The sequence below is a fragment of the Chionomys nivalis genome, chromosome 10 (genome assembly GCF_950005125.1).
Source record: "Chionomys nivalis chromosome 10, mChiNiv1.1, whole genome shotgun sequence".
NCBI classification, from domain to species: domain Eukaryota; kingdom Metazoa; phylum Chordata; class Mammalia; order Rodentia; family Cricetidae; genus Chionomys; species Chionomys nivalis.
Genome location: NC_080095.1, coordinates 9486945 through 9514773, shown reverse-complemented (window position 1 = coordinate 9514773; position 27829 = coordinate 9486945). Strand labels below are relative to the sequence as shown.

The 27829-nt window shown below is 37.2% G+C and overlaps 1 gene segment (V, D, J or C); it reads right to left on the bottom strand.

Annotated features, from left to right (window-relative positions):
• Positions 1–202: 202 nt before the first annotated feature.
• On the bottom strand, positions 203–5150 carry LOC130882784 (Ig heavy chain V region 3-6-like). The segment is given in 4 exon segments: positions 203–217; positions 1729–1785; positions 4677–4981; positions 5071–5150. Coding segments are annotated over 4 exon segments (420 nt in total).
• Between the last annotated feature and the right edge of the window lie 22679 nt (positions 5151–27829).

The window sequence follows — 27829 nt, the reverse complement described above, 5'->3', positions numbered from 1 at the left end:
TAGACATATAGAGACATATTTCAGTTAAATGGGTATTCTTCAAATCTTCAGAGACTTTCAGAATATGCTATTAAAATATTTTAAGAACAGTATGACACATCTGCTCCTGGCACCACCAATTACTTCAAGAGGAAGCTGTGCACTGTAAAGGCTCCTTATGGAGTTTTCTAGACATTTGATTAAGAAGCTGCTCTTACCTAGGCTACTTGATGCAATGCTGCAAAAAAAATGGACATAAAGAACCCACAGAAATATGACTGCTGAAGTTTTAAAAGAAACGTGAGGCAGTCCTTTGGCATTGCTGCTTCGTAAAAGAGACTGCCAGACATGCTACAGGACACATAAAAAGTGAGTAACAAGCTGCCAATATAGGCAGAACTGTCTTTGAAACTTCCTGCTTCATGGAAAAGTCAGCTGGATCCTATGGGCCTGTAGGCAGAAGATGGATGCCCCAACAGTACAGAAAAGCTTTGGGTAACTATCCAGGCAGTGAGATGTCTCTGTCAATTCTAATTTTGTAAGTTGCTCACAATGCACTTCCTGTTTAATTATGTAATATTAGATTCTTCTTGAGTCTTTGATGGAATTGAAAAACAGATAATTATAATAATAATTTTCTTAAATTGTGAAAAATAAAAAGATGAAATATATATAAATATTGTAACTCTAATTCTTGTTTGATAACTATTTTGTTATATGTAATTTTACTATGGTAAAGTTAAAACTTTCCATTTTGTTTAAACAGAAAAAGGTAGAGGATGTTGTATTCTAATATTCATGTTCTGAATACCATTGGTTAAAAAAGAAACTGTCTTATGCCTGTGCAGGGAAGAATAGAGTTAGGCAGGGGAAAACTAAACTGAATCCTGGGAGAAACAAGGCAGATTCACGGGACAGCATGTAGCTGCCAGAAAGGAAAGACATGAGCTGTCAGGTAGCTTCTTGCTGGTAGACCAAAAACTCCATAGTAAAATATAAAATAATGGAAATTGGATAATTCTAGATGTAAGCGCTAGCTATCAATACACTTAAGTGATGGCCAAGCAGTGATTTAAATAATATAAATTCTGTATGATTATTTTTGGAGTTTGTGCAGATGGGAAACGAACAAGCAACATTCTACAACATGGGACTTTCGAATAGTCTCAAAAAAGAAAGAAGAAATATCAGAAATATTTTTCCTATTGAATTTCTTATATAATTTCTGCATGATTTCCTGCCAAATAGTAATAAATTAAGTGATTCATAGTCACTGAAAATTTTAAAAAGCTCCTCAGGAAGAAATATATTTTCCATTAAAGAAATTTTGGAGACATCACAGTTCCTGCCTTCAAACTGCGTTACAGAGTTACAGTACTGAAAACAGCCTGGTATTGGCATAAGAACAGAAAGGAGAACCAATGGAACTAAATAGAAGACAAAGATATTAATTCACACACCTTTGAACACCTGATTTTTCACACCATGCACAAAACTCAAGTTCAAATGGATTATAGACCTCAACATAAAGCCAGGCACACTAAACCTTATAGAAGAGAAAGTGGGAAATATACTTGAACGCATTGGCACAGGTTACCACTTCCTAAATAAAACAGCAGCAGCACAGACACCAAGAGAAACAATTAATAAGTGGGACCTCCTGAAACTGAAAATTTTCTGTAAAGCAAAGGACATGGTCAACAAGACAGAACAACATCCTACAGAATGGGAAAGCATATTCAACAACACAATATCAAAGGGCTGATCTTCAAAATATTCAAAGATATCAAAAAATTGATCATCAAAGAACAAATAGTACAATAATAAACGGAGTACAGTCATGAATAGAGAAATCTCAACAGGGTAATCTAAAATGGCTGAAAGATGCTTAAATAAATGTCCAACATCCTTAGTCATCAGAGAAATGCACATCAAAATGACTCAGAGATTCCATCTTACAACTGAAAGAATAGCCAAGATCAAAAACACTGATGACAACTTATGCTGGAGAGGTTGTGGGGTAAAGAAACACTTGCTGGTAGGAATGCAAGCTGGTACAGCCCCTTTGGATGTCAGTGTGGAGATTTTTCAGAAAATTAGGAAATATCCTACTTCAAGACTAAGTAATACCACTTTTGGGTATATATCCAAAGGATGCTCAATCGTGCCACAAGGACATGTGCTCAACTATGTTCATATCAGCATTGTTTGTCATAGCTAGAACTTGTAAACAACCTAAATGCCCCTCTATCTAAGAATGGATAAGAAAAATGTGGTACATTTACACAATAGAGCACTACACAGCAGAAAAAATAATGACATCTTGAATTTTGCATGAAAATGGATGGAGGTAGAAAACATTGTTTTGAGTGAGGTAACCCAGACACAGAAAGACAAATATCACATGCACTCTCTCTAAGTGTTTTTTAAACAGAAAGCAAAGAAAAAAAACCTACAAATCACAATCCCAGAGAACTTAGACCAAAATGAATACACTAAGAGTGACATACATAGATCTAATCTACATGGCAAGTTGAAAAAAACAAGTATGCATGATAGGATACCCTTTGAGTGGCAAACTCTACGAAAAATCTCACCAACCATCAGTTTAATCTGTGACTTAAGTACAGTATCAACAAATCCCTATCCAATGCAGCTTATAACCAAATGCAAGGATTCCTCTAGCAATTACTTATTATCAAATTGTAGGGTCAGGAGGCTTCTAAACAGTTGCCCAATAGTTTGCCCGTCCTCATATGGTTAATGGCCAAAGAACCCAAGCTGAAATTAAAAGCTTAGCATAAATTTTCTAATAATAATAATACTTCAACAGGCAATGTTCTGATTATAGACAGAAACTTTAGGACCCTTCATGACTCTCTTGATTTTATACAACAAGTGTTATTCAGGAAGAAGGAAAGTAAAGAAGGTGATTCTTTCTTGTTTCTTTTAATTATAAGAAGCTCCATACTGTAGGTTCTAACACTTCTCATACTATTACTGATTTGATATAACCATGGCAAAATATTGGCACAGAGGAGCATAAGACTCAGATTATGTCAGTATTCTTGTGTTTCCCTATGTGTTTCAAAAGTGTGTTTTTGTATTGGAGGAAAATGTCCATTTCTACAACCTTTGCAAACAAAACTTGCTACTTAAAATCAAAGTAAAAAAAGAAAAAAACCTCCCTCTAAAACACCTCCAAAATATAAAATTCATTATCACTGTTCTTGCTGATGTCCATCTGAAAGTGGTGAAAGACACAATCCAGCTTCAGAAATGTGGGGAATGAGCACAACCCAGGGCTGCTGAGAACAGAATCCCTGCTCTTACAGTCAATCTCAGCTTGGAATCCCACTACTTTTTTCACAAGGCCATCCTTAAAACTGAGGATAGTCTGTAGGTCTTGGTTGGCCTGGCTGGATGTCCATCCAGTTCTTCATTCCTAGAAATCTTATATTTGTGTTGTTAATTCTTTCTGAATGATCTATAGGCTGTATTTTTCCATGATGGTGATAGATATATTCAATGGAGAGGCAGATGTACAGAGCAGGTTCCAGGGACTGCAACAACTATGCATGCTTTCCCACCTTGTTGGTAAAATTATGATAGTTTGGGGGTTATTAATTTCAGACAATATTTATCACACTTGGTTTGTTTAAATTTTTCTAATGTTCAGAAAGAGTTTGACAAAAATATTCCAGAATTTAATATAAGTCTTGTTAACTAAGTGGAGTGGTTGTTCACTTAAGTGGGGGTATGATAAGATTTCATTTACACTGTTGATTTTGTTTTAGTTACATAAGTGAGACACTGTGTTTTAGGGTCTATAATTATGTTAGAATTACATTTCTCTAATAATATTGGAATAAAATCACAAATCAGTTAACAATCTTTCAAGGTAAAGGTCCAAGCATATCTAAAAACATACTTTTCAATTCTCTTCTATGTCAGAGGTGGATCCTTCTCTGACACATTTAAATACATTAATAATCAGTGTGAACATGAATATTTAATGATATGAAGTTTTAAATTCTACTACCAATTCATGTGTTTTCTTGCACAAAATATTTTGTCTTTGCAAGACAGTTAATATTGACAACAGAATTATTATATCCATTCCCTCCTACAGTGTTGACACCAGTCCATACCCTGTTGTGCACTACAGCAGTAGTGAAATGTAGAGCCCCAAAACATAGTATGTATCATTCTGTAGGCATCCCAGCAACTATTTTGTGTGCTCCAACATACAGAGAGGAGTGTGTAAACAATTAAAAGTGGAATCACAATTGTTACAGGAAAATTACTGTCATGTGAAACCTGATAAATTTGAAAGAACTACTATCATTAAAACATATTCCTACAACCAGAAAGATGGCTCTGTTTGTAAGGCTTCATCCGCATTCTAAATGACATGAAATACTGCCTTGTACCCTGTCTTCAGTGACACAGTTAGAAACAAATAAATGTGGCTTCACACAAACAAAATATTTCACGATCAGATAGAGGAATGGACCTCTATCTTTTCTGTTCTTAGGCAGTTAGAAGAAAAACCAGAGAAAACCAAGTTTTTTCTTTCTCTGCCTGCAGTTTTAAAGTTCCTGAGATCAGTTAAGACTGAGCTCCCCCTGCTGGTCCAGAGGTCCTCTACAGGGAGGTTTGTGTCTGGGCTAATGCTGAAGTTCCCTCACTGTGCTTCTTGCACAGTAATATGTGGCTGTGTCCTCAGTGGTCAGAGAGTTCAGTTGCAAGAAGAACTGGTTCTTGGATGTGTCTCTAGTGATGGAGATGCGGCTCTTAAATGACGGGTTGTAACTAGTACCACCACTATAACTTATGTACCCTATCCACTCCAATTTCTTCTCTGGGGACTGCCTGACCCAGCTCCATTCGTAACCACTAGTAATGGAGTAACCGGTGACAGAGCAGGTGAGGGACAGTGATTGTGACGGCTTCACCAGGCCAGGTCCTGACTCTTGAAGCTGAATCTGGGACAGAATTCCTTTAGACAAAAAAAGAAAAAAAAGAATTCTGTCAATCACATGTAGTCAGAACCCCACATGGACACATGTATTAAGTGGGAACACTCACCAGGAAGGGCCGTCACCAGGTAAAGAAGATCAAACAGTTTCATCTTCTAGGATACACCTCCTTTTCTTTAGAGGTCAGCCTCCTTGAGAGCGATGTGAGCTCCCACAGTACAGAAGGGGATTTAACACAGAGCTAGAAGATACATTTGCATGAGGGAAGTCAGGCTAGACTTTATAAACTGGAGATGGAGACTACCCTACTGGGTTATTACAACAGTGTCTCTGACTTCCTACAGATAGAGTCTGGAATAAGAGAGCTTGGGTACTACACTCATCATAGTAAACACATCTTGGCATGAACCCGCATCCATTTCCTAGCCCAACCTCCCCATCAAATTCTTCTGTTTCTGTATTTTTAGGTCACAACTCAGTGCCAAGCTTCTGTTCACACTACATTTCCTGAGTTCTTGATTTTTGATTAGTATGACCACACTGCTACTAATGTCATTCCCTTTTCTTACCCATGAGGTGGGATTCTGACCTGTAACAATTTTTACACACTTTAAATATGCATTATTCTCACTGGTTACTAAAACGGTGATAGGTATACACCTTTATAGGAAAGACAGTGCAGGAGAATAAGACTAGGAGAATTCTGAGTACATGTAGGGCAGAGTTAGAAGAGGTCACCAAAAGATGCAGAAGGTACAAGGTGGAGGAGATGTAAAGACAAGAGTTATGTGGCAACATATAGAATCATAGAAATGTTTTACTATAAGTAAAAGTAAAAATCCAGTGCTATTGCCCCAAAATTTAATTTTTTTTATTAATTCTCAGTATATGTTATTTGTTTGCAGGCAGAATGGAGAAAGAAAAGTCTGCCTACAAGTTTCCAACTTTCCTATAAATTTGACCATTCACATATAGTTGTTGTATAGGGACCACACCTAATTCTTAATCCATTCATTTTGTGGAATGTAAGCACATTCTGAGAGAAGCAGCTGAGAACTCTTCACACCATGAATTTGATGAAGACATCTTGTGTAGTATTGAATGTCTCAAGGTCTCTCACTCTCAGAATATTATCAGGCTTTAGTTCTGTGTATTTATTCCAGTCTGTTACAGTAGGAAGTTTCTCAGATCATGGCTGAGCAAGGCACTGATCTTTACATGTAGCAGAGTGTTATAGAAAGTCATTTTAGTATAATCCTATTTTTTAAAAGAATGATATTTATCTTTACTGTAGTTTCCTATAGTATCTATTCTCAGATATTTGTCCCTCAAGTAGTGTAGAGTATGGGTTTTTTTGGGGGGGGTTCATATTTTTTCATTTATTTATTAAAAATTTCCACCTCCTCCTCTCTTTCCATTTCCTTCCCACTGCCCCTCCCCCTCCCTTTCCAGTCCTAGAGAAGCTAAATAAGATGGCGAACCGAAAGAAAAACATATATTTGTCCTCCTGGATATTGGAAGTAGACAAGACTGCCAGGCAAAAGTTGGGATCATGAGGGTGGGGTTGGGATGGGGGTGATGGGGGGTGGGTAGAGAGAAGGGAGAAGGGAATGATTGGGGAGAGCTTGGTGGAATGGGATGGTTGAGTTGGAGGAAGGGTGGATATGGGAACAGGGCAGTAGATATCTTAATTAAGGGAGTCATTTTATGGTTGGCAAGAGACTTGATTCTAGAGGGGTTCCCAGGTTCCAAGGAGATGTCCCCAGCTTGTTCCTTGGGCAGGAGAAGAGTGGGTTCTAGTTCTCTGAAAAGCCTTAAGCAAAGCAGATATTTTTGGTTACTCAAACAAATATTTTTCTATCATTGACCTAGCATATAATGCTGGCTGGAAATCATTATAAATCAAAGGAGCTCTAACTTATCTTTGTGTTTACATATCTCCTTTAGAATCTTCTACTGTATTAAGTTTCTATTTTATCCCTTAAATGGCCCTTATTTTTCCCCCTTATTACTTTCTTCTCTTTCCTTTTCTTTCCCCTTTGATTCTCCCTTCCAACCATCCTCCAATGCATCCACTACTATCTATACTATTTACATTTTTACAGGAGATATATCCTCTCAACCTCAATCCCTTAAGGCTTAAATTTCTTTCCTGCGAATTTAGGTTTTCAATTCTGGCCCTGGATAATTCATTCTTTACCAGAGACTTAAGAATGAGAGCAGGAAGTTGACAGAGACTGTATCACATAAATGGGCACAACATTTCTGTTTAAAAATTAGGTATTGTGGTTGATTATTTGTGTAACTATTTGCAGTACTGCCGCCTAGATCTCAAATAAATACAGGGAGACTTATTCTTATAAGCAGAAGTACCTCCTAAACCATTTCCCCTTTTCTGTTTAAGCAAAAAGGAAAGTTTTAACTTTATTATAGTAAAATTATATATAACAAAACAGTTTTCAAGCAAGAATTACAATTACAATATTTATATCTACTTTATCTTTTATCATAACTAAGGAAAACTATAACTATATTTTTTTAGCTCCATCAAAAACTCCAGAACATATAACATTACCTAAGTAAACAGGAAGCATATTATAAGCAACTTTCAAAATTCTAGAATTTACAGAGACATTTTGCTGCCCTAACAGTTACCATAAGTTTTTTTTGTACTGTTGGGGAATCCATCTTTAACCTACTGGCCCATAATATCCAGTAGACTTTTTCATGAACCAGGAAATTTTAAAGATATTTCTACCTATATTGGCAGTTTGTTAGTCACATTTTGGTGTCATTCACAATGTCTTGCAGACTCTTTCTTTCTTTCTTTTTTTGTAAAAGCAAAGTTTTGTTTATTAAGTACAGCCTAGCACGTGTCCTCTGCTTCAAAGCCTGAAACAGCAGATGAATGGAGTAGGACCTTTCTATTTTTGTATGAATTTTATAAAGACAAAAACCACAAGACAGTCATAAGATTACAGTCTCAAAATACAGAATTACTTATCCTATATCACAATTTACTAAAGATTAGGTAAAGCTTAGCTGTTATTCAGAATACGTATATAACTAAAATACTTCTCTGTACGTCTAGAAAATCTAACTAACATGACTGCAAACTTGACTATTATAGATGATTATCTATTTACCTATACTTCTTAATAATACATTAAATTTTAAAATGACCTACACAGACACAATACCTTAGTAAAGATTAGAAATACATATACATATAAGAAAATTGACCTAAATTTGTATCAATAAACCAAGATCCATATCAACGCAAATTATTCATATCTATATCATATCACCTTTAAAATGTAAATGTTCCCAAATATTGTTTATTTATTCTCTTGTTTAACAGCCATATTGACTTCTCTTTCCTGACTAGAAATTGGCTACTGAGAGCTTTAGTAGACCATCAGATTTTTGTCAGGCAAAGTAACAAGCTTTATGGAGTTAAACAAATGCAACATAATAGAATGCAGCACATCTTTGCAAAATTGAACAATTAACCCAAAGCATAAATTATGTAACACATCTTAAACTAATAGTCCACAAGACAGGATCATCAAGTACATCTGCAATTTGAAACAGTAAAGCAACTGTTTTGATTGAAATATAATTGACTTGCCTATATACTTGTTGAATCTTCCATTACAGATCTAACAAGTTTAACGAAATGGAGCATGAACCTGAGTGTCTGTACAGATAGAACAAGAAATGGGTTTCAAAGACATCTTTATTGTCCATTCATCCATTGATGGGCCTCTAGAATGATTCCAGCTCTTAACTACTATGAAGAGGGTGATATTTCACAGAAATTATCTGGTATCTTTTCAGTAAGAATCCTTAGATGTCTTTCCAGCAGTGATATAGTTAGTTCACATGACCAATGTATTTTCAGGTTTTGGGGAAAAATCCAGATGATATTTTATAGAGACTACAACAATTCACACTCTCTCCAACTATGTATATAATTTTCCTTTCTACAATTAATCAAGAACATTTGGTGTCATTTGTTTCCCTATTAAATATCATTCTTACTAGGATAAAATAAAATCTCACAGTATTTTTCAATTTGCATTTCTCTAATAGATCTATATGCTGAAAACTTTAAAAAGTATTTAATAGTCATTTGTTTAAAATATTTATTACCCAAATGTATAAAAACAGTCCCTTTTTTTTCATCAAATGATAAACTTATGAAGTTTCTCTCAGCACCACTGATGTCTTTCTATAGAATGAATTGATTCTTGGTCTGTAAAAGACTTAAGAAAGAACTCTGTTTGTTGTGGCAACAAATCAGGGAAGAACCACCTTTCCATATTTGTATTGAGCTTCAACATACAGCATGCTTGGGATGCTCTGTCTATATTTAGAGTGCATGATCAATTAACAAACCTGCTCAGGATTACTTGTTGAAGTATTGTGCACTGCTGTGTGATCTCAATGAGTGTCAGAACAGCAAGGTAGAAGAGTTAGGAAGATCATAGTAACTGAGTTTAAGAACAGAACCTGCCTGATCCTAATTTTCTCCTTTAATATGTAAGATCAGTAAAATTCTGACAGACTGTGGAACTTGGAAAATCATTATATTTGGTCAGATTCTCTGACTTCTGTCAATGGGATGCCTCTGCCATTGCCTTAACACCACATGTATAAGCTCTGGGTGATGTAAAAAGTCTGCTAAGATTAATTTTTAAACTCTACTGACTGCATTTCCATCACATACAATGATGTTTATGAGCTGCTCCTTCCAACAAGACAAATGAACATATGGTAAAATAGGCAAAGAGAATGGGGGTTCTCTGTGGGGGGGAGACAGCAACACTCACAAGAAATTTCTTATCTTCACACTGCTCTATCTCCCAAAGCATGAAAATTGCTATTCTTGTCCGTATAGAGTTAGGTGTAGTTATTGAAAGATGAGTCTATTTATTGATGTTTCATTAAAGTTCTATGATCAGTTTTATCAAAAGAATTTTTGCATGGTCTTGTTGCTGGTGTATATCTGAGGCTTTAGAGAAAATATAGAAAATCAAAGGCACTAACAAGTCATTTAGAAAAGTAACAGTCTTATTTATTTATCTATGTTTGAAGGAACTTCTTTGTGTATTGAGATTTCCATAATTTCAGCAGCAAATAATGACAATTTTTTATTACTGTTGACACACTTCTAGACATTCACCTGAAATTTCTAGCAACTATTGAGATTTATATTATCCATGGTGTCAGTGATATTCTCAAACAATGAATATTTGATAATTTAAGTCATTTTTATTAAGTTTTAACATTCAAAGAAAATGTGGATAATCCTTATCTGAAAGCAAAGATTTATGTATATCCTCATAAAAAAAATTGTGTCCTGAGCTACCAAGAAAATGTATCACAAGTGAATGTCGAAATAATATGGCAAGAATTACTTCTTCCAGTCTGTACCCCTTGGATAGCATAAAATATCACTTATTGTACTGTGAACATAGCTCAGTTGGAAGAATATTGCTTTGCATGCCCGAAGACCTGTGTTCTTTTCCATCGTGGCATGACAAGTGAGATATCCAAGCAGGAGAAATGTATGCTAGAGTAGTGATTTGTGTGAATAAAACTGTGTATAAAAATAGAGAATAAGAAAGAATTATTTTAAAAAAGAAAATTTACTTAGTGCAAATTTATGGTTATATGTAGAAATGTAAGTTTTTGGTCTTATTTTATTAAGCTATAAAATTGCAAACCCTTTTCTTGTCTTTGCATAAATTATTAAATAATTTCTTATAAGAACATAAATACTATATGATTTGACACAGGTTGTATAAGGTTTAGTGAATAATAAATATTTGCATTTATTTGAAGTAACAAACCGAGGCGGAGGCCATAGATCACTGATATAGTATTTCTGCCCTAAAGGCCTAAGATTGATTGTCAAAAATAGAAGTGCTGCTATATAACAATAAACAGTATTTGAGATTATTATTTGATCAGTGATAACAAACACATGATATAGACCCATGTTAAGCATTTAGGTCCTCCAGGACTGACCTTTCCCACCTACTATATATAACTGCTTCTACCTATCACAAAGGTACTCCCAGCTCTTTTGTAACATTCCCAAAAATCCAAGTGGGCCTATGCCTACATTTCATATCCTTCTGCTCTTGGGTACCTCAATAACTTGCCATTTTTCTCTACAAATCATGTTATAATCTCTGTCACAGTAAATATTCACCTGGACCTTTAGAGACTTGCCTGAACTGCAACACCAGGTAGTTCAGATGATTCCTATCCCAAAATATACTCTCTTCCTGTTGACTTTTTCTCCACATCACAATGTTGTTTTGTTCTTCCAACATATGAAGCAGTTGTCACCATGGTCTTGCTTCTCTGAACTGCTTGGTAGAATGAAGCATAATTAATAAAATGAAAAAAAATAATAAATAAAGCATGGTTAATAAAATTTCAGAAAGAGAAATTGGAGATCAACCTGAAGGTCAGAAAAACAAAACAACAAGCCACTGACTCTTACCTTGATCTTAGTCCAAAATGGTAATCCTGCCTTCAGGATTCTCATTATGAGAATATGTGCCAAAGGTTGTTTCTTCCCATTCTATAAGCCTCTCTAGAGATGGGATTAAAAGCATGCACCACCATGGTTAAATCATGTACTGCCGGGTTTCAGTGACAACTAGTGTGGCTATTGGGATTAAAGGTACATGTCATTGTGGTTACTGAAATTTATAGTGTGTATTGTGATTATTCTGTCTGTAAGCCTTACCAGTAGTGCTCTTTTACTTTCAGATCTTCAGACAGGCTTTACTTATTGAAGTACAGTTACAATTCCACTATATTAGAAATTTTTCTTGCTTAGCAAATAGGTTTCCTCCTCAAAGTTCATTTCTCCAAGTACGGCCAGACAGGCTTGGTTTTTTTCAGAATGGTTCTTCCGCATGCCTTCTTTAGCAAGACAGTATTACTTCATTTTCTCCTAGGTCCTAGAGCTATCTAGTATTTGGGGTTTTTTGCCAGATGAACAGTGTCAGTAATATGTGTAATGTCAGAGAGACGTTCTGATATGCAATCGGAGATTGATTGGTTATACCAGCAAAAGGTTTTCTGCTTACATGGTACTAAAGTAAAAGGATAAACAGCAAACCAGCCACAAACTGTTTCGACCTCTAGTAACTTCTGCTTGAAAGTCACTAATATATTTTTAACTGTGTTCTGAGAACTTATACTGTCAGAAAAAAGTTCTAACATGCACATTAATAAAGTTCTTGTTTTTATTTGTACATGAAGACTATTGCAGTGATTCATATTAGGTAACATGCAGAGAAAAGGTGGTGCTGTGATGACTATTTACAGTAGATATATCTTCAATACAAATCATATACGAAAGTCTCAGGGAAAGTCCGGAAGAAGACACAGAACTATTGTAAAATTTAGAGAACCAGGATGTAATTATGAAAAAGTACTTTCTAGATGGAGCAGGAATGCTGCACCCATAAAATCATGACTATATTGAAGCCTAAACTAGATACCAATCCACAGGAGGAAACTTCTCTGTTCCTCACCCCTAAATGAAGAGCTACAGTTAATCAACAGCTTTTGAGAGAGGAAGAATCAGGTTTCTTCAGGGAAGAGCTCCCTGATAGGTTGAAAAATTGAAAATGAGACGGGTGGTGGTGGCACACGCCTTTAATCCCAGCACTCGGGAGGCAGAGGCAGGCGGATCTCTGTGAGATCGAGACCAGCCTGGTCTACAAGAGCTAGTTCCAGGACAGGCTGCAAAACCACAAAGAAACCCTGTCTCGAAAAAGCAAAAAAAAAAAAAAAAATTGAAAATGATGGTATGCCCTGCCAATGCTGAAGCATGCACGGGTAGCTCATATATTGTGTTTCTGTTGAATTTGTCCAGTTTGGGTTTCATTGCCTAAGCTGATAAATACAGCTGACTCTTCCTCAAGAGAGAACCAGATCTCATCACAGATGCTGGTGAGCCACAATGTGGTTGCTGGGAATTGAACTCAGGAAATTTGGAAGGGCAGGCAATACCCTTAACCACTCAATTGGACTGCTTTACATATATGTACATATAAGTAGCTATAACTGAAGTCAATATGATAGACAGAGGCAAAAACACACACAAAATAATTAAGACAGAGATAGAGGGAAGAGAGACTGGTAAATGTTAACTAAAATTTAAAAATTAATGAATTTTATATGGAAAGACAGTTGGATGTGGGAATTGGTTCAGAAGGATTAGCAAATTTTTATGAATTTTGAATCCAGTTATGATATTGAAGAAATGGTTTGCAAAGGTGCAGCTTAGTGCTGATTCTTAAAAATGCCTGGACATTGATATCCAGTATTGAAAAACAGTGATAAGTATGTACCATATGCTATGATTTTTCTGTAAATCATTTCTAAAATTTCAACTCATCTATTAATATTTAGTCTGGTATTGGCTGTGTAAGATGTAGCATTCCTGTATGAGGTCAGTGTTTTTAAACTATTTATTTATTTTATTTTTTTCTTTTTTTCAAAGCTTTAGTATTTTACTAAAAATTTATACCCCCTTCCCTCTGCCCATTTCCGTCACCCTTTTCCGTCTCCTTCTCCCCCTCCCTCTTCAGTCCTAAGAGCAGTCAGTGTTCCCTGACCTGTGGGAAGTACAAGGTCATACCCCCTCCATCCTGGTTTAGGAAAGTAAGCATCCAAACAGATGAGCCTTCCACAAAGCCCATCCATGCAGTCGAATCAAAACCCAGTGCCATTGTACTTGGCTTCTCAGACAGCCCTCATTGTTAGCCACATTCAGAGAGTCTGGTTTGATCACACGCTCCATCAGTCCCAGTCTAGCTGACCTTGGTGATCTCCCATTAGATAAGTCCCACCGTCTCAGCGGGTGGACACATCCCTCATGGTCCTGACTTCTTTGCTCATGGTCTCCCTCCTTCTGCTCCTAGTAATAAAGGAAACATAACTATGAGTTCCAAAAGGTTAAGAGTATTCTAGACCCTCCACTATAGGGTCCCAATCTGATTAAATTCCATCTAACTAGTACTAACAACGATATTTCAGGAAACAGGTTAATGAGCATGCAGGGCTCTTCATGACTTTAACTAGTCTTTTACATTCCCAGGTTGGAATCCTACGCCTCTGGCCCTCTGTCTTCTGAGCAAGGGTACAAAATGTTTTCAAAGTAGGAGACTCCACATGTGTACACTCCACAGAATGACATGTAGGTACATCTTAATTATAAAACAATAAGAAATTTGATTATTGTCCCCCAAAGCAAGTCAGGATTGGAATTAATTATTAATAATTATATAAAATTATATTTATGAGGAAAGGTAAAATGACTTCCCATAAAACTATGGGGAAAACCTCCAACAAAGTATGTGGTATACAGGTACATCAAATTGAATTTTTTTTATTGAAAAAATTTCTGCCTCCTCCCAGCCTCCCATTTCCTTCCCCCTCTCCTTCTCCCCCCATTCCTTTCATCCTCCCTCTCCAGTTCAAAGAACACTCAGGGTTCCCTGCCCTGTGGGAAGACCAAGGTCCTCCCCCCTCCATCCAGGTCTAGGAAGGTGAACATCTAAACAGGCTAGGTTCCCACAAAGCCAGTTCATGCAGGAGGATCAAACCCCAGTGCCATTGTCTTTGGCTTCTCATCAACCCTCATTGTCAGAGAGACTGGTTTTAACCCATGCTTTTTCAGTCCCAGTCAAGCTGGCCTTGGTGAGCTCCCAATAAATCAGCCCCACTGTCTCAGTGGGTGGGTGCACCCCTCGCAGTCCTGACTTCCTTGCTCATGTTCTCCCTCCTTCTGATCCTCATTTGGACCATGGGAGCTTAGTCCGGTGCTCCAATGTGGGTCTCTGCCTCTATCTCCATCCATCGCCAGATGAAGGTTCTATGGTGATATGCAAGATATTCATCAGTATGTCTATAGAATAGAGCTATTTCAGGTTCCCTCTCCTCAGCTGCCTAAGGAACTAACTGGGGACATCTCCCTGGACACCTGTGAGTCCCTCTAGAGTCAATCTCTTGCCAACCCTACAATGGCTCCCTTAATTAGGATATATGCTTTCCTGCTCCCATATCCACCCTTCCTTTGGATCCTTTCCCCTTCCTTTCCTTCTCACTTTTCTCTCCCCATTTCCCCTTAACCCCATCCCACCCCACCCCCAAGTTTCCAATTTTTGCCTGGCAATCTTGTCTACTTCCAATATACAGGAGGATAACTATATGTTTTTCTTTGGGTTCACCTTCTTATTTAGCTTCTCTAGGATCAGGAATTATAGGCTCAATATCCTTTATTTATAGCTAGAAACCAAGTATGAGTGAGTACATCCCATGTTCATCTTTTTGGGTCTGGGTTACCTCACTCAGGATAGTGTTTTCTATTTCCATCCATTTGCATGCAAAATTCACGATGTCATTGTATTTTACTGCTGAGTAGTACTTTAATATGTATATATTCCACACTCTCTTCATCCATTCTTCCATGGAAGGGCATCTAGGTTGTTTCCAGGTTCTGGCTATTACAAATAATGCTTCTATGAACATAGTTGAACAAATGCTTTTGTAATATGATAGGGCATCTCTTGAGTATATTCGCAAGAGTGGTATTTCTGGGTCGTGGGGTTGGGTGATCCCAAATTTCCTGAGAAACTGCCACACTGATTTCCAAAGTGGTTGTACAAGTTTGCATCCCCATCAGCAATGGATGAGTGTACCCCTTACTCCACAACCTCTCCAGCAAAGCCTATCATTGGTGTTTTTGATTTTAGCCATTCTGACAGGTGTAAGATGGTATCTCAAAGTTGTTTTGATTTGCATTTCCCTGATTGCTAAGGAGGTTGAGCATGACCTTAAGTGTCTTTTGGCCATTTGAACTTCTTCTGTTAAGAATTCTCTGTTCAGTGAAACTGAGAATCTTCAGTAAAGCAAAGGACACTGTCACTAAGGCAAAAAGGTAACCTACTGACTGGGAGAAGATCTTCACCAACCCCGTAACAAAGATCTGATCTCCAAAATATATAAAGAACTCAAGAAAGTAGACTTTAAAATGATAATTAACCCAATTTAAAAAATGGGGCACTGAACTGAACAAATTGAATTTTGAAAAGGGTTTTAGTTTGCCCTGATAATTTTGATTTTACAGGAGAAATTCATATTATAGTATATTCTCATTTACTCCAAACACAGTTCTAAACTCTTAGCTTTAAAGAATATATTGATAATATAATACGATGTCAAAGTTTGCTATGTTAGAGTTTGCTATATTTTGTTTCTCTAAAGCAGAAGCATGTCTAAGATATTGACTGATAAATATTGTGTCAAGGTATGGTAGACTATAAGCGACATCCATTATCAGCTTATCTAAATTCTCTGATGTTCTTTTGAAATGTTGAAAAACACCATACAGGAATGTGAAGAAATGGCCAAAAATAGACACTCAGAATGATTGATATTTTATCCAGGATAATCTTTGATGTCATCTCAACTTTCTGGTCCTCCAGGCTTTTGACAGATTCACCATGTAGTTGTATCACATTTTCTTGCTCAGTAAGAGATCACAGACTCCATAGATGTCAGCCTGCTGAGCTCCATGTACGCTTTTCTAGAGGATTTGCCTACAATCTGGGTGGCATTGCCTTGGAACTTCTGTTCATAAAGAGTACTGCCATTTCCAAGATGAACTCTTCCAATTCACTTCAAGCTCTGCCCCGGTCACTGATTCACACAGTGTATATAGTAGTTAAGTATTGCCAGAAGTCTTGCAGGGCAAATTCCCCAAGGTACCAGGCCTCACAAGCTCAGCCCCAGATCACTGCAGATGGACCTGGGAGTGGAAACCTGTGGAGAGAAAGATGAACGGAGTCACTGTTAAATGTGTGTGTGGACCCTCTTCAAGTCTGGAACTAGGAAACCACTTACCTATAGCTGTTGCCATGAGAAAGAAGATACTCAAACTCCATTCCATGGTGAAGGCATGTGTACTCAGTGACTCTGGAGAGGACACTGATCAAAAGTTGTTGTTGGATGTGGACATCCCTCTATTTACCATCATAGACCCACATGTTTTGTATATCCATGAGGCTTGGATATTATTTCTTACATAAGTACCAGTTGGGTACTAGTCCAGATGGGGAAGAAGCAGGTAGATGGAGACCTGTATCAGGCAACAGAATGCTGAGGTCCAAATTCTCACCCTGTTTGAGGAAGTATATATTCTGGAGACCTGTGCAGACCCTGTGGACATAATACCAAGGCCTAATCTCTTAATTTAAAAACAGAATCGCAACCTGAGACATTTGGTCTTCTTGGTTACAAAACTGATTTAGAGCTGATGGTAATGATGAGAATAATGTGACTTGAAATTCCCAAAAACCCCTAAATTAGGAGAATTTCTAATCGTTTTTCATGTATAAGAAATTAATATTTGCTTTTCCAGAAGATTTTAGCTATTAGTATCTGGTGACTTTTTTCTTTTAGTCTATTTGTTTTCTTTCTATAAAGAGAAACAAAGATTGTGGAATTTAGTGTGGATTACATTACATGGTAATGTTCTAAGAGGAGTTGGGCATGGAATTTGTTCATAACATATTTTTTGAAAAAAAACCTTGTAAATATTCAAAATATAAATAAATCTTAATGAAATTAATGAGTAAACATTGGTGCAATATTTAACAATGAATTTTTACTGGGTTTGAAAATTTGAGATATCACATATAAATTGTAGCATGTATTGTTCAGCTAATAGACTTTAAGGAGTGAGTCCACAGAGTCTATGTAATCCCCTCCATTCCTATTTCTGTCTCGTCTATTGTTGGCTCCATTGTGCCCTCTGCTGGTCTTGAGCACTCTGCATGTTGGCATGTTGATGAGCTTACCAAGACACTTTTAATATTCTTATTATTTTATACACTTATCATTCTAAAAACAAAAAGTATAAAAATTTAGATTGTTAGCAATAAACTTGTCACAGCTTCTGTTTGCTGTGGCTGCTTCATACTGAGCTGGTTGAAATTCAGTACTCACTGACCATACTCAGGAAACCTTGACTTGGTAAGTAAGTACTGGCAGTTACACGGATTGTATCAAATGTAGTAATCTCATTGTTGAAGAATTATTTTCCCAAATACAAGCTGAAAAGTCTCATTTCACATTCATTAAACATGGATCATACATTTATCTCTTTTCTTCATTATACGTGGAAGATATCAAGAAGTAATTCCATTGACTCCTGGAATCCAGAGTGTGCCCAACATTCAGGTTGCTGTGCTCATCATAGGTCACTGGCACCAATGTGGACTGCTGGTTTTCCTGTCATTAGGGAACAGACTGTAGATTCCTTAGTTTTTACTGTACACTGTTTTTTTTTTAATTGTGCTGTCTTTGTCTTCATCTCAGGAATCCTATATTCTATAGCCTCCTTGTTCTCCAAAATTTCTTAATATAAATCTGAGATCACTATATTACTATCTAGAGGAGGCTCAAGCCTGGACCAGGTGAGTCTCTTTTCCTTTTACAAATTCCTAAAATATGTAATTCTTAACTTTACTTCTTTATTTTACTTTACTTCTCCACTAATGCTAATCTAACTCTGACATAAAACATTCCAGCTTTCCTATATTCAGCAGCAATAAAGAGTTTCACTTCTGTAATCATACAGGAAATGTTTACAAAAAAAAAGCACTACCAAAAAGCAGAAAACTGTGGTAGAAAACTCTGTTGCCATATCTCCTGGCATGTTCACATTGGTCACTCAGATTTTTCAACAAGTTGGGGATACAAGAAACACCTCCAGTGGAATCATTATATGGGAAATTGGGTTGTAAAGTAATCCTTAGAAGGATGAAAACTTTAAATATGCATTGTGTGAAAAATGTTAATTACTTCTACATTGTTAGAGCATTAAAACACTGGAATCTGGAAAGAATAGACAACTTACCTTCCCACCTATCTGTGATAATAACAATTATTCAAGGAAATAAAAAAATGATATATTATTTAAATTTCCCAGTAGTTTCCAACTAAACCTATCATAATCATCTATTAAAATTACAGACATTGTAGAAAAACACGAAAAGAGATTTTTATGTTAATTTCATCTGATAACAAGTGACAAATTCTTTTCTTCTTCTTTTTTTTTTTATTGAAAAAAAAAAATTTTCTGCCTCCTCCCCACCTCCCATTTCCCTCCCCCTCCTCCCGCCCCTCTCCCCCTTCCCCCACACCTCTTCTCCTCCCTCTCCAGTCCCAGGAGCAGTCAGGGTTCCCTGCCCTGTGGAAAGTCCAAGGTCCTCTCCCCTCCATCCAGGTCTAGGAAGGTGAACATCCAAACTGTCTAGGCTCCCACAAAGCCAGAACATGAAGTAGAATCAAAACCCCGTGCCATTGTCCTTGGCCTCTCGTCAGTTCTCATTGTCCGCCATGTTCAGAGAGTCCGGTTTTATCCCATGCTTTTTCAGTCACAGTCCAGCTGGCCTTGGTGAGCTCCCAATAGATCGGCCCCACTGTCTCAGTGGGTGGGTGCACCCCTCGTGGTCCTGACTTCCTTGTTCATGTTCTCCCTCCTTCTACTCCTCATTAGGACCTTGGGAGCTCAGTCCGGTGCTCCAGTGTGGGTCTCTGTCTCTATCTCCATCCATAGCTAGATGAAGGTTCAGCTTTTGTTGAGATGAACAAACTGATTCTGTCATTCGTGTGTAAATGTCAGATCAGAGTGATGCTTGACAGGGCTTACACAGCAGTGCCATGTAGAATCAACAGCTCCTTTACCCGGAGACATTGAGGTATCTGTGACATCTAGAGATAAGAATTGGTTTTCTCCCTCTACTATGTGGGTCCTGGGATTGAACTTAGGTCAACAGATTTGATGGTAAGCATTTTACCTATGGAGCCATTTCTTGCCTAGTGCCATTGCCTTGGCTTCTCGTCAGCCTTCATTGTCCGCCATGCTCAGAGAGTCCAGTTCTTATCTTAGATGTTCCATTTGGAAATAATGATATGCTTGTTAGACATTAAGAAAATATTAATTGTCATAGAATATAACAAAGCAAATGTACTCTAGATTTTTGAACAGGAAGGAAAAAACATTCTCACATGTAAACAGACATGTGCTTTTTTATAAGGAATCACATGAAGAAATTCAAAACTGCCTATAATATCTGTGGCACCTGTTCATTTTGAGTAGCTTCAGTAGTTCTTAAGGTTTTCTGCTGTTTCTAAGCTCCAGCCTAAGAAGGTTTGTGTCTGAGTTCACACTAAAATCTCCTCCCATGTTCTTGGCACAGTAAGACATGGCACATGGTTCAGATTTAAGAAAACTTAGCTATAGGAGTTATCCCTACTGAGAATGATGCTGGAGTTGAAGTCCCAAATACAAACTGTGTCTCCAAAAGTCCATAGTATGGTACCAGCATATTCTAACAGTTATTTTATAAAAATTGTATGTGCTTCTGTACAAAATCAATGGGTAACTCATATATGGCAGTTCTGTTGAATTTATCCATATTGGGTTTCATTGCCTCAGTTGATAAGTACAGCTGACTCTTCATCAAGAGAGAACCAGATTTCATCACAGATGCTGGTGAGCCACCATGTGGTTGCTGGGAATTGAACTCAGGAAATTTGGAAGAGCAGGCAGTACCCTTTATCACTCAATTAGACTGATTTACACATATGTACATATAAGTAGCTATAACTAAGATCAATATGATAGACGTAGGCAAACACACACACACACACACAATGAAGACAGAGATAGAGGGAGAAGAGACTTGTAAATGTTACTAAAATTTAAAAATTCATGAATTTTATATGAAATGAAAGTTGGATGTGGGAATTGGTTTAGAAGGATTAACAAATTTTGTTGAATGTTGAATTCATATATGATATTGAAGAAATGGTTTTCAATGGTGCAGCTTAGTGCTGATTCTTAAAAATGCCTCAAATTTGATATCCAGTATTGAAAAACAGTGATATGTATGTTTCATAGGCTATGATTTTTCTGTAAATAATTTCTAAAATTTGAACTTGTCTATTAATATTTATTGCTAGTCTGGTATTGGCTGTGTAAGTTGTAGCACTCCTGTATAACAGATCAGTGTTATTAAACAACTTAATAGTAATAAAGGAAACATATCTGTGAGTTCCAAAGGTTAAGAATATTCTAGACCCTCCACTATAGGGTCCAGATCTGATTAACTTTCATCTAACCAGTACTAACACCTCCCTAGGACATGACACTCTATACTAATTGGGATTGAGTCTAAGCATGAAGATTTTTAAAATTAGCTCCATAGGAGCCAAAAGGGTCAGGACTTCGATTTACAATAGAGTAATTCTACACTGAGATAAACTTTCTTTATGGTGACTGAGAGGGCCTTTAACTGGATCGTTTCTGACATTGTAACATTCCCAGGAGTGTGTCATACATTCTAGGAACTAACTGAACTTCTCCATTCAGGTCTTGTATCATTATAGGAGAGGGTATTAACTGCCATAGGAGATGGTCTCCTGGGCCCTGTATGTAATTAAATGAGAGGAGTAAACTCTGCCTAGTGTCAGGAAACACCACTGCTGGCCTTTCTGACCCTGCACCTTAGGATGTGCATCATACTTTGTTTATTTTGGTTTTAATTTATGCTGCCTTATGGCAAAAAAATATTTAGCAATGGTATTGTTCATATGGACTTTATATCATTTGAAATTCACAACAAACAATATCTGAATGTGTTTTGCTTTTTTTTTTTTGTTTGACAGAACAGGATCTTCAATTGATTGATCTCCCTCCCATGTAGTGATTGTTTTGAAAAGTTTGTAGCCACTTTTATATTCTCTCAGCAATCCTGTGTAGGTGAGTTAGGCTGTCCTAGAAATCTTGTGTTACTGTGATGTATTAGAGTATGCACAAGGCACAATTCTATGAAGGATGGAAGCTGCGGCTCTTATTGAGAATGATAGCTTATTCCTGCAAAAGTCAGCCCTATGAATCCTGCATGGGTCTACCCAGTTCAAATCTAACAATAACCCTCCATTCATACCATTCTTAGTCTTCAAGCTGATGGTTACCCAGAATTCCTAGATAAGAGAACCTGTCTTTAATTCCTGTCTTGACTTTGTAATTTGTATTTCAACAGGAGAGTTCTTGATGTTATTGACATGTTGTACAGAAAGGCATTAGGCTGTAAAAGATAAGAAATTTCTGTTCAGTTCTTCTTGGTGCAGGAGAAATTTCCTGACTATCATGTGATCTGCTGGACTGGAAAAAGCCTGGAAGATAAGGAAGGATAATGATGAACTGTGAGAATAAATTTCAGGAGGAAAATAAAAGCAGTGGCAGGAAAACAGACACTCTGATCTATATTCAACCTGGGGGTGTTCATGTATGTTAGAGGAACAATGTGAGATGGGAAAGAAATTGGGTTTTCTAGTTGCAGGTTCTTGTTTACACAACAGTTTACACTATTATTTGAGACAATAAATAGATAATAATTGCATAAACATATAATTACATAAAATAAAACTGTGTATACCAGAGAATCCCAGTGTCCACTGCGTTGCTTTCATTTTTCTTTTTCTTTTTATTGTCTTAATCAAAATAGCCAGATTGTAGGCATGTTAACAATAGAAGTATTATTTCTGCTCTGGAAATTCAGCCATTTTATAGCCAATGTATATGTGAATTCTCCTATTTAAAAAAAAACAAAATTTAAGAAACATACATCATCAGAAATATTTGATTTCAGACTTGTCAAAATTATGACAGAGCCAAAAATTAATAAAAGTCCCATGTTGATCTTATTGCTTCTGATTGTATGTGTATGTTTATTTGTGTATGTTTGTGGGACTAGTGCACTACACAATTGTTGTAATATGAACAGCGGGGCTGCATCCCCGGCACCCGGCCGCCCGCATGGCTAGCTTATGCCCCGAAATAATTACAAAGAAACTGTATTCTTTTAAACACCGCCTGGCTCATTAGTTCCAGCCTCTTATTGGCTAGCTCTTAAATATTGATCTAACCCATTTCTAATATTCTGTGTAGCCCCACGAGCTGGCTTACCAGGAAGATCTTAACATGCATCTGTCTGGAGTGGGAGAATCATGGCGACTCCTTGCTCAGCTTCTTTCTCCCAGCATTCTGTTCTTTTTACTCCGCCTACCTAATTTTTGTCCTATTAAAGGGGCCAAGGCAGTTTATTACTTAACCAATGAAAAAACAGATAGAAAGATGACCCACCTCCATCATTTCCCCTTTTTCTGTTTAAACAAAAAAGAAAGGCGTTCACTTTGACATAGTAAAATTACATATAACAGTTATCAAGCAAGAATTACAGTTACAATATTTATATCTATTTTATCTCTTATCATAACTAAGGAAAACTATAACTATCTATCCATTCTTCAACTCCATCAAAGACTCCAGAAGGATATAATATTACCTAAGTAAACAAGAAATCCAAAACTCTAGAAATGACAGAGTCATCTCGCTGCCTGGACAGTCTCTCAAAGTTCCTCTGTACCTTTGGGGCATCCATCTTCAGCCTTCAGGCCAATAGTATCCAGCAGACATTTTCATCAAGCAGGAAATTCCAAAGACAGTTCAGTCACTTTTGCTGTGTCCTGCAGAATGTCTCGCAGACTCTTTCATGAGTCAGGAACCCTGAAAGACCATCTCACCTTTAGGCAAGTTCAGTAGTCCTCTCTCTGAGGGTTCCCTGTGTCCAGTTTATGCAATAGTCCAGGCAAGAGCAGTTTCTTGACCAAATGGCTATCAAACTCCATAAGGAGCCTCTTCGATGCCCATCTTCCTCTTGAAGTAGATTTGTGCTGTCAGGAGCAGACGTGTCTCATTGTCATGAACAGTCCTAAGTTATTGAAACATTTAAATGCCATATTCTGTAGCCTTTGAAAGATATGAAGAATGCCTATCTAACTGAAATATATCTATACACATCTAGAAAATCTAACTAACATGACTACAAGCCTGACTATTATTGATGATTATCCATTAACAACCTATATACGTTACATTTTTAAATGAACTATACAATCACAATACCTTAATCAATATTAGAAATATGCATATACATATAACAAAATTGACCTTATAATCCATACCAATGCAAATTATTCATATCTATATCATTTCCCCCTTTAAATGTAAAAGAACAGTTATAAACAATATTCGGGAATATGGGTGCAGTTTTTTCTCTCCAAACATCTTCCTGCTGAATGGGGGCGCTGTATTCAGATCTTTCATGGTGTAACCTGTGTGTCAGGGTCATCTCAGTCGGCAGTTGAGTGAGGTAATTTTCTGAAGGTGTTCACAGTAACCTTTCAGGAGGGCGTGGTCTATCATACCATATTGGGATAGAAGAAATCCACAGGGTCGCATCCTCTGTGAGAACAAAAGAAGACCCTCTCCAAAGCATCATATCCTTAGTACCATATTCTGAAATCATAATACCCTTATATCCATTCTGGTTTAGCTTGGCAGCCCATATAATGAAATATCTCTCTGTACTTAGCTCCTTTACAGTCAAAAATTTTAAAGAAAACACAATAATACAAAGTATCCAGACTCTCTGTGAATTTTCCATTTTTACGTGGCTTATTTTTCTTTATTTCTTTTAATCTATAACTATCTGTACTCTGTCTCTTTAAAGACTTTACCCTTTTTTTAAGACATTAACTTTATTCTTTATATATATATATTTTCTCTCTCTCAAGCCTACGTACATTCATCCAACAGTGTCTGAATCAGTTCTTTTGTGAATCTGTAATTTTTTTACTATCCAGGAGCATTTCTTAAAATGTTAAGCACTTCTTAAAAACTTAAGTTGCACCATGTACAGATAATACGGTATTGCCTGTGTGTGTCCAGCCCAGTCGAAACCTTAACTGCGCTGTTATTATGGTAATTATGATAGTTCCTGCCTGAGACCAGCACAGTTCAGCATGGCGGAGCTGAGCCCTCCTGCCTCAGAGCCATTTGGTGCCCCTGAGCCACACACAGTTCCAGGCACACAGCAGTCCACATTGCCATCAAGCAAGCCATAGCACTTTACTCCAAATACTCCATTCAAAAGCTCTGTCTCCAGCAGGAGCCAAACAGAGATCGCAATGGCGGCACAGCCCAGAAAGCCGGCATTTTAAAACAGCCAGTTTTTTCCTGTTGCTGAGTCAGGACAATTTCTTTGCCGCAAGCAACCCTCAAACAGCAAAAAGCTGTCTTAAATTCTCTCTGTGTCCTTTTTAAGCCCTCTCAGGTTTTACGTGGAGTTCATTAGCACGTTGGGTGCCACTCTGTTGTAATATGAACAGCGGGGCTGCATCCCCGGCACCTGGCCGCCCGCATGGCTAGCTTATGCCCCGAAATAATTACATGGAAACTGTATTCTTTTGAACACCACCTGGCTCATTAGTTCCAGCCTCTTATTGGCTAGCTCTTACATATTGATCTAACCCATTTCTAATATTCTGTGTAGCCCCACTAGCTGGCTTACCAGGAAGATCTTAACCTGCATCTGTCTGGAGTGGGAGAATCATGGCGACTCCTTGCTCAGCTTCTTTCTCCCAGCATTCTGTTCTGTTTACTCCACCTACCTAATTTTTGTCCTATTAAAGGGGCCAAGGCAGTTTATTACTTAACCAATGAAAAAACAGATAGAAAGATGACCCACCTCCATCACACAATGACGTCCATTTAATTTCAATCAATGTCAATCTAGTATTCGAGATAAAGACAATCCAATTTCAGAAAACAGGGAAATGAGTATGCAGGGTTCCTCATAACTTGAACTAGCCTTTACATTCCCAGGTCAGAATCCTAAAATGATTTCCCATAAAACTATGGGGAAATCTTCCAATAAAATATGTGGTATACAGATACATCAAACTGAAATTTGAAAGGGGTCTTAATTTGCCCTGATATTTTCAACTTGTATTTTATTAGAGGAATTCATATCATAGTATATTCTCATTTACTCCAAATACAGTTCTAAACTCTTGGCTTTAAAGTATATATGGATCATATATGATGTTTTCTATGCCAGAGTTTGCTGGGTTTATTTTTTGTTTGTTTGTTTGTTTGTTTCTCTAAAGCAGAAGCATGTCTAAGATATTAACTGATAAAGATCTTGTCAAGGTATAGTGGACAGTACAGGACATCCAGAATCAGCCTGTCTTCATTTTCTGCTGTGCTTTTGAAATGTTGAGAAACACCGTACAGGAATGTGAAGAAATGGCCAAAAATAGACACTCAGAATGACTGTGTCTGATATTGTATCCACGCTAATCTTCAATGTCACCTAAACTTCCTGCTTTTCCTGGGTTTTGACAGACTCACCATGTAGTCGCCACACTGTGTCTTGCACAATAAGAGATTACAGAGTCCACAGATGTCAGGCTGCTGGGCGCCATGTATGCTTTTTGGGAGGATCTGCCTACAATAAGGGTGGCTTTGCCTTGGAAATTCTATTCATAAAGGACACTTCCATTTCCAAGATGAGCTCTTCCAATTCACTTCAAGCTCTGCCCGGGTTACTGATTCACACAGAGCATATAGTAGCTAATGTGTTGCCAGAAGTCTTACAGGGCAAATTCCCCAAGATACCAGGCCTCACAAGCTCAGCCCCAGATCACTTCTGATCACTGAAGATGGACCTGGGAGTCGAAACCTGCGGAGAGAAAGGCAGAGTGGATGTCACTGTTAAATGCGTGTGTGGACCCCCTTCAAGTCTGGAACTGGGAACCACTTACCTGTAGCCGTTGCCATGAGAAAGAAGATAATCCAACTCCATTCCATGGTGAAGGCATGTGTACTCAGTGACTCTGGAGAAGACACTGATCAAAATCTGTTGTTGGATGTGGACATCCCTCTATTTACCATCATAGACCCACATGTTTTGTATATCCATGAGGCTTGGATATTATTTCTTACATAAGTACCTAGTCCAGATGGGGAAGAAGCAGGTAGATGGAGACCTGTATCAGGCAACAGAATGCTGAGGTCCAAATTCTCACCCTGTTTGAGGAAGTATATATTCTGGAGACCTGTGCAGACCCTGTGGACATAATACCAAGGCCTAATCTCTTAATTTAAAAACAGAATCACAACCTGAGACATTTAATCTTCTTGGTTACAAAACTGACTTATAGGTGATGGCAGTGATAAGAATAATGTGATGGAAATTCCCAAAACTCCTAACTTAGGAGAATTTCTAATCGTTTTTCATGTAAAAGAAATTAATATTCGCTTTTCCAGAAGGTTTTAGCTATTAGTATCTGGTGACCTTTTTTTCTTTTAGTCTATTTGTTTTCTTTCTATAAAGAGAAACAAAGATTGTGGAATTTAGTGATAGAAACATGGTAATGTTCTAAGAGGAGTTGGGAATGGAATTAGTTCATAATATATTTTTGGAAAAAATACTTGTATATATTCAAAAAATAAATAAATCTTAATGAAATAAATGAGAAAATATCGGTGTAATATTTAACAATGAATTTTTACTGGGTTTGAAAATTTGAGACATCACTTATCAATTGTAACATGTATTGTTCAGCTAATAGACTTTAAGGAGTGAGTTCCCAGAGTCTCTGGAATCACCTCCATTCCTCATTTCTGTCTTGTTGATTGTTGGCTCCATTGCGCCCTCTGCTGGACTTGAGCACCCTGCAGGTTGGCATGTCACTGAACTTACCAATACACTTTTAATATTATTATTATTTTATACACTTATCATTCTAAAAACGAGTGTAAAAATTTAGATTGTTAGCAATTAACTTGTTACAGCTTCTTTCTTGCTGTGGCTGCTTCATACTGAGCTGGTTGAAATTCAGTACTCACT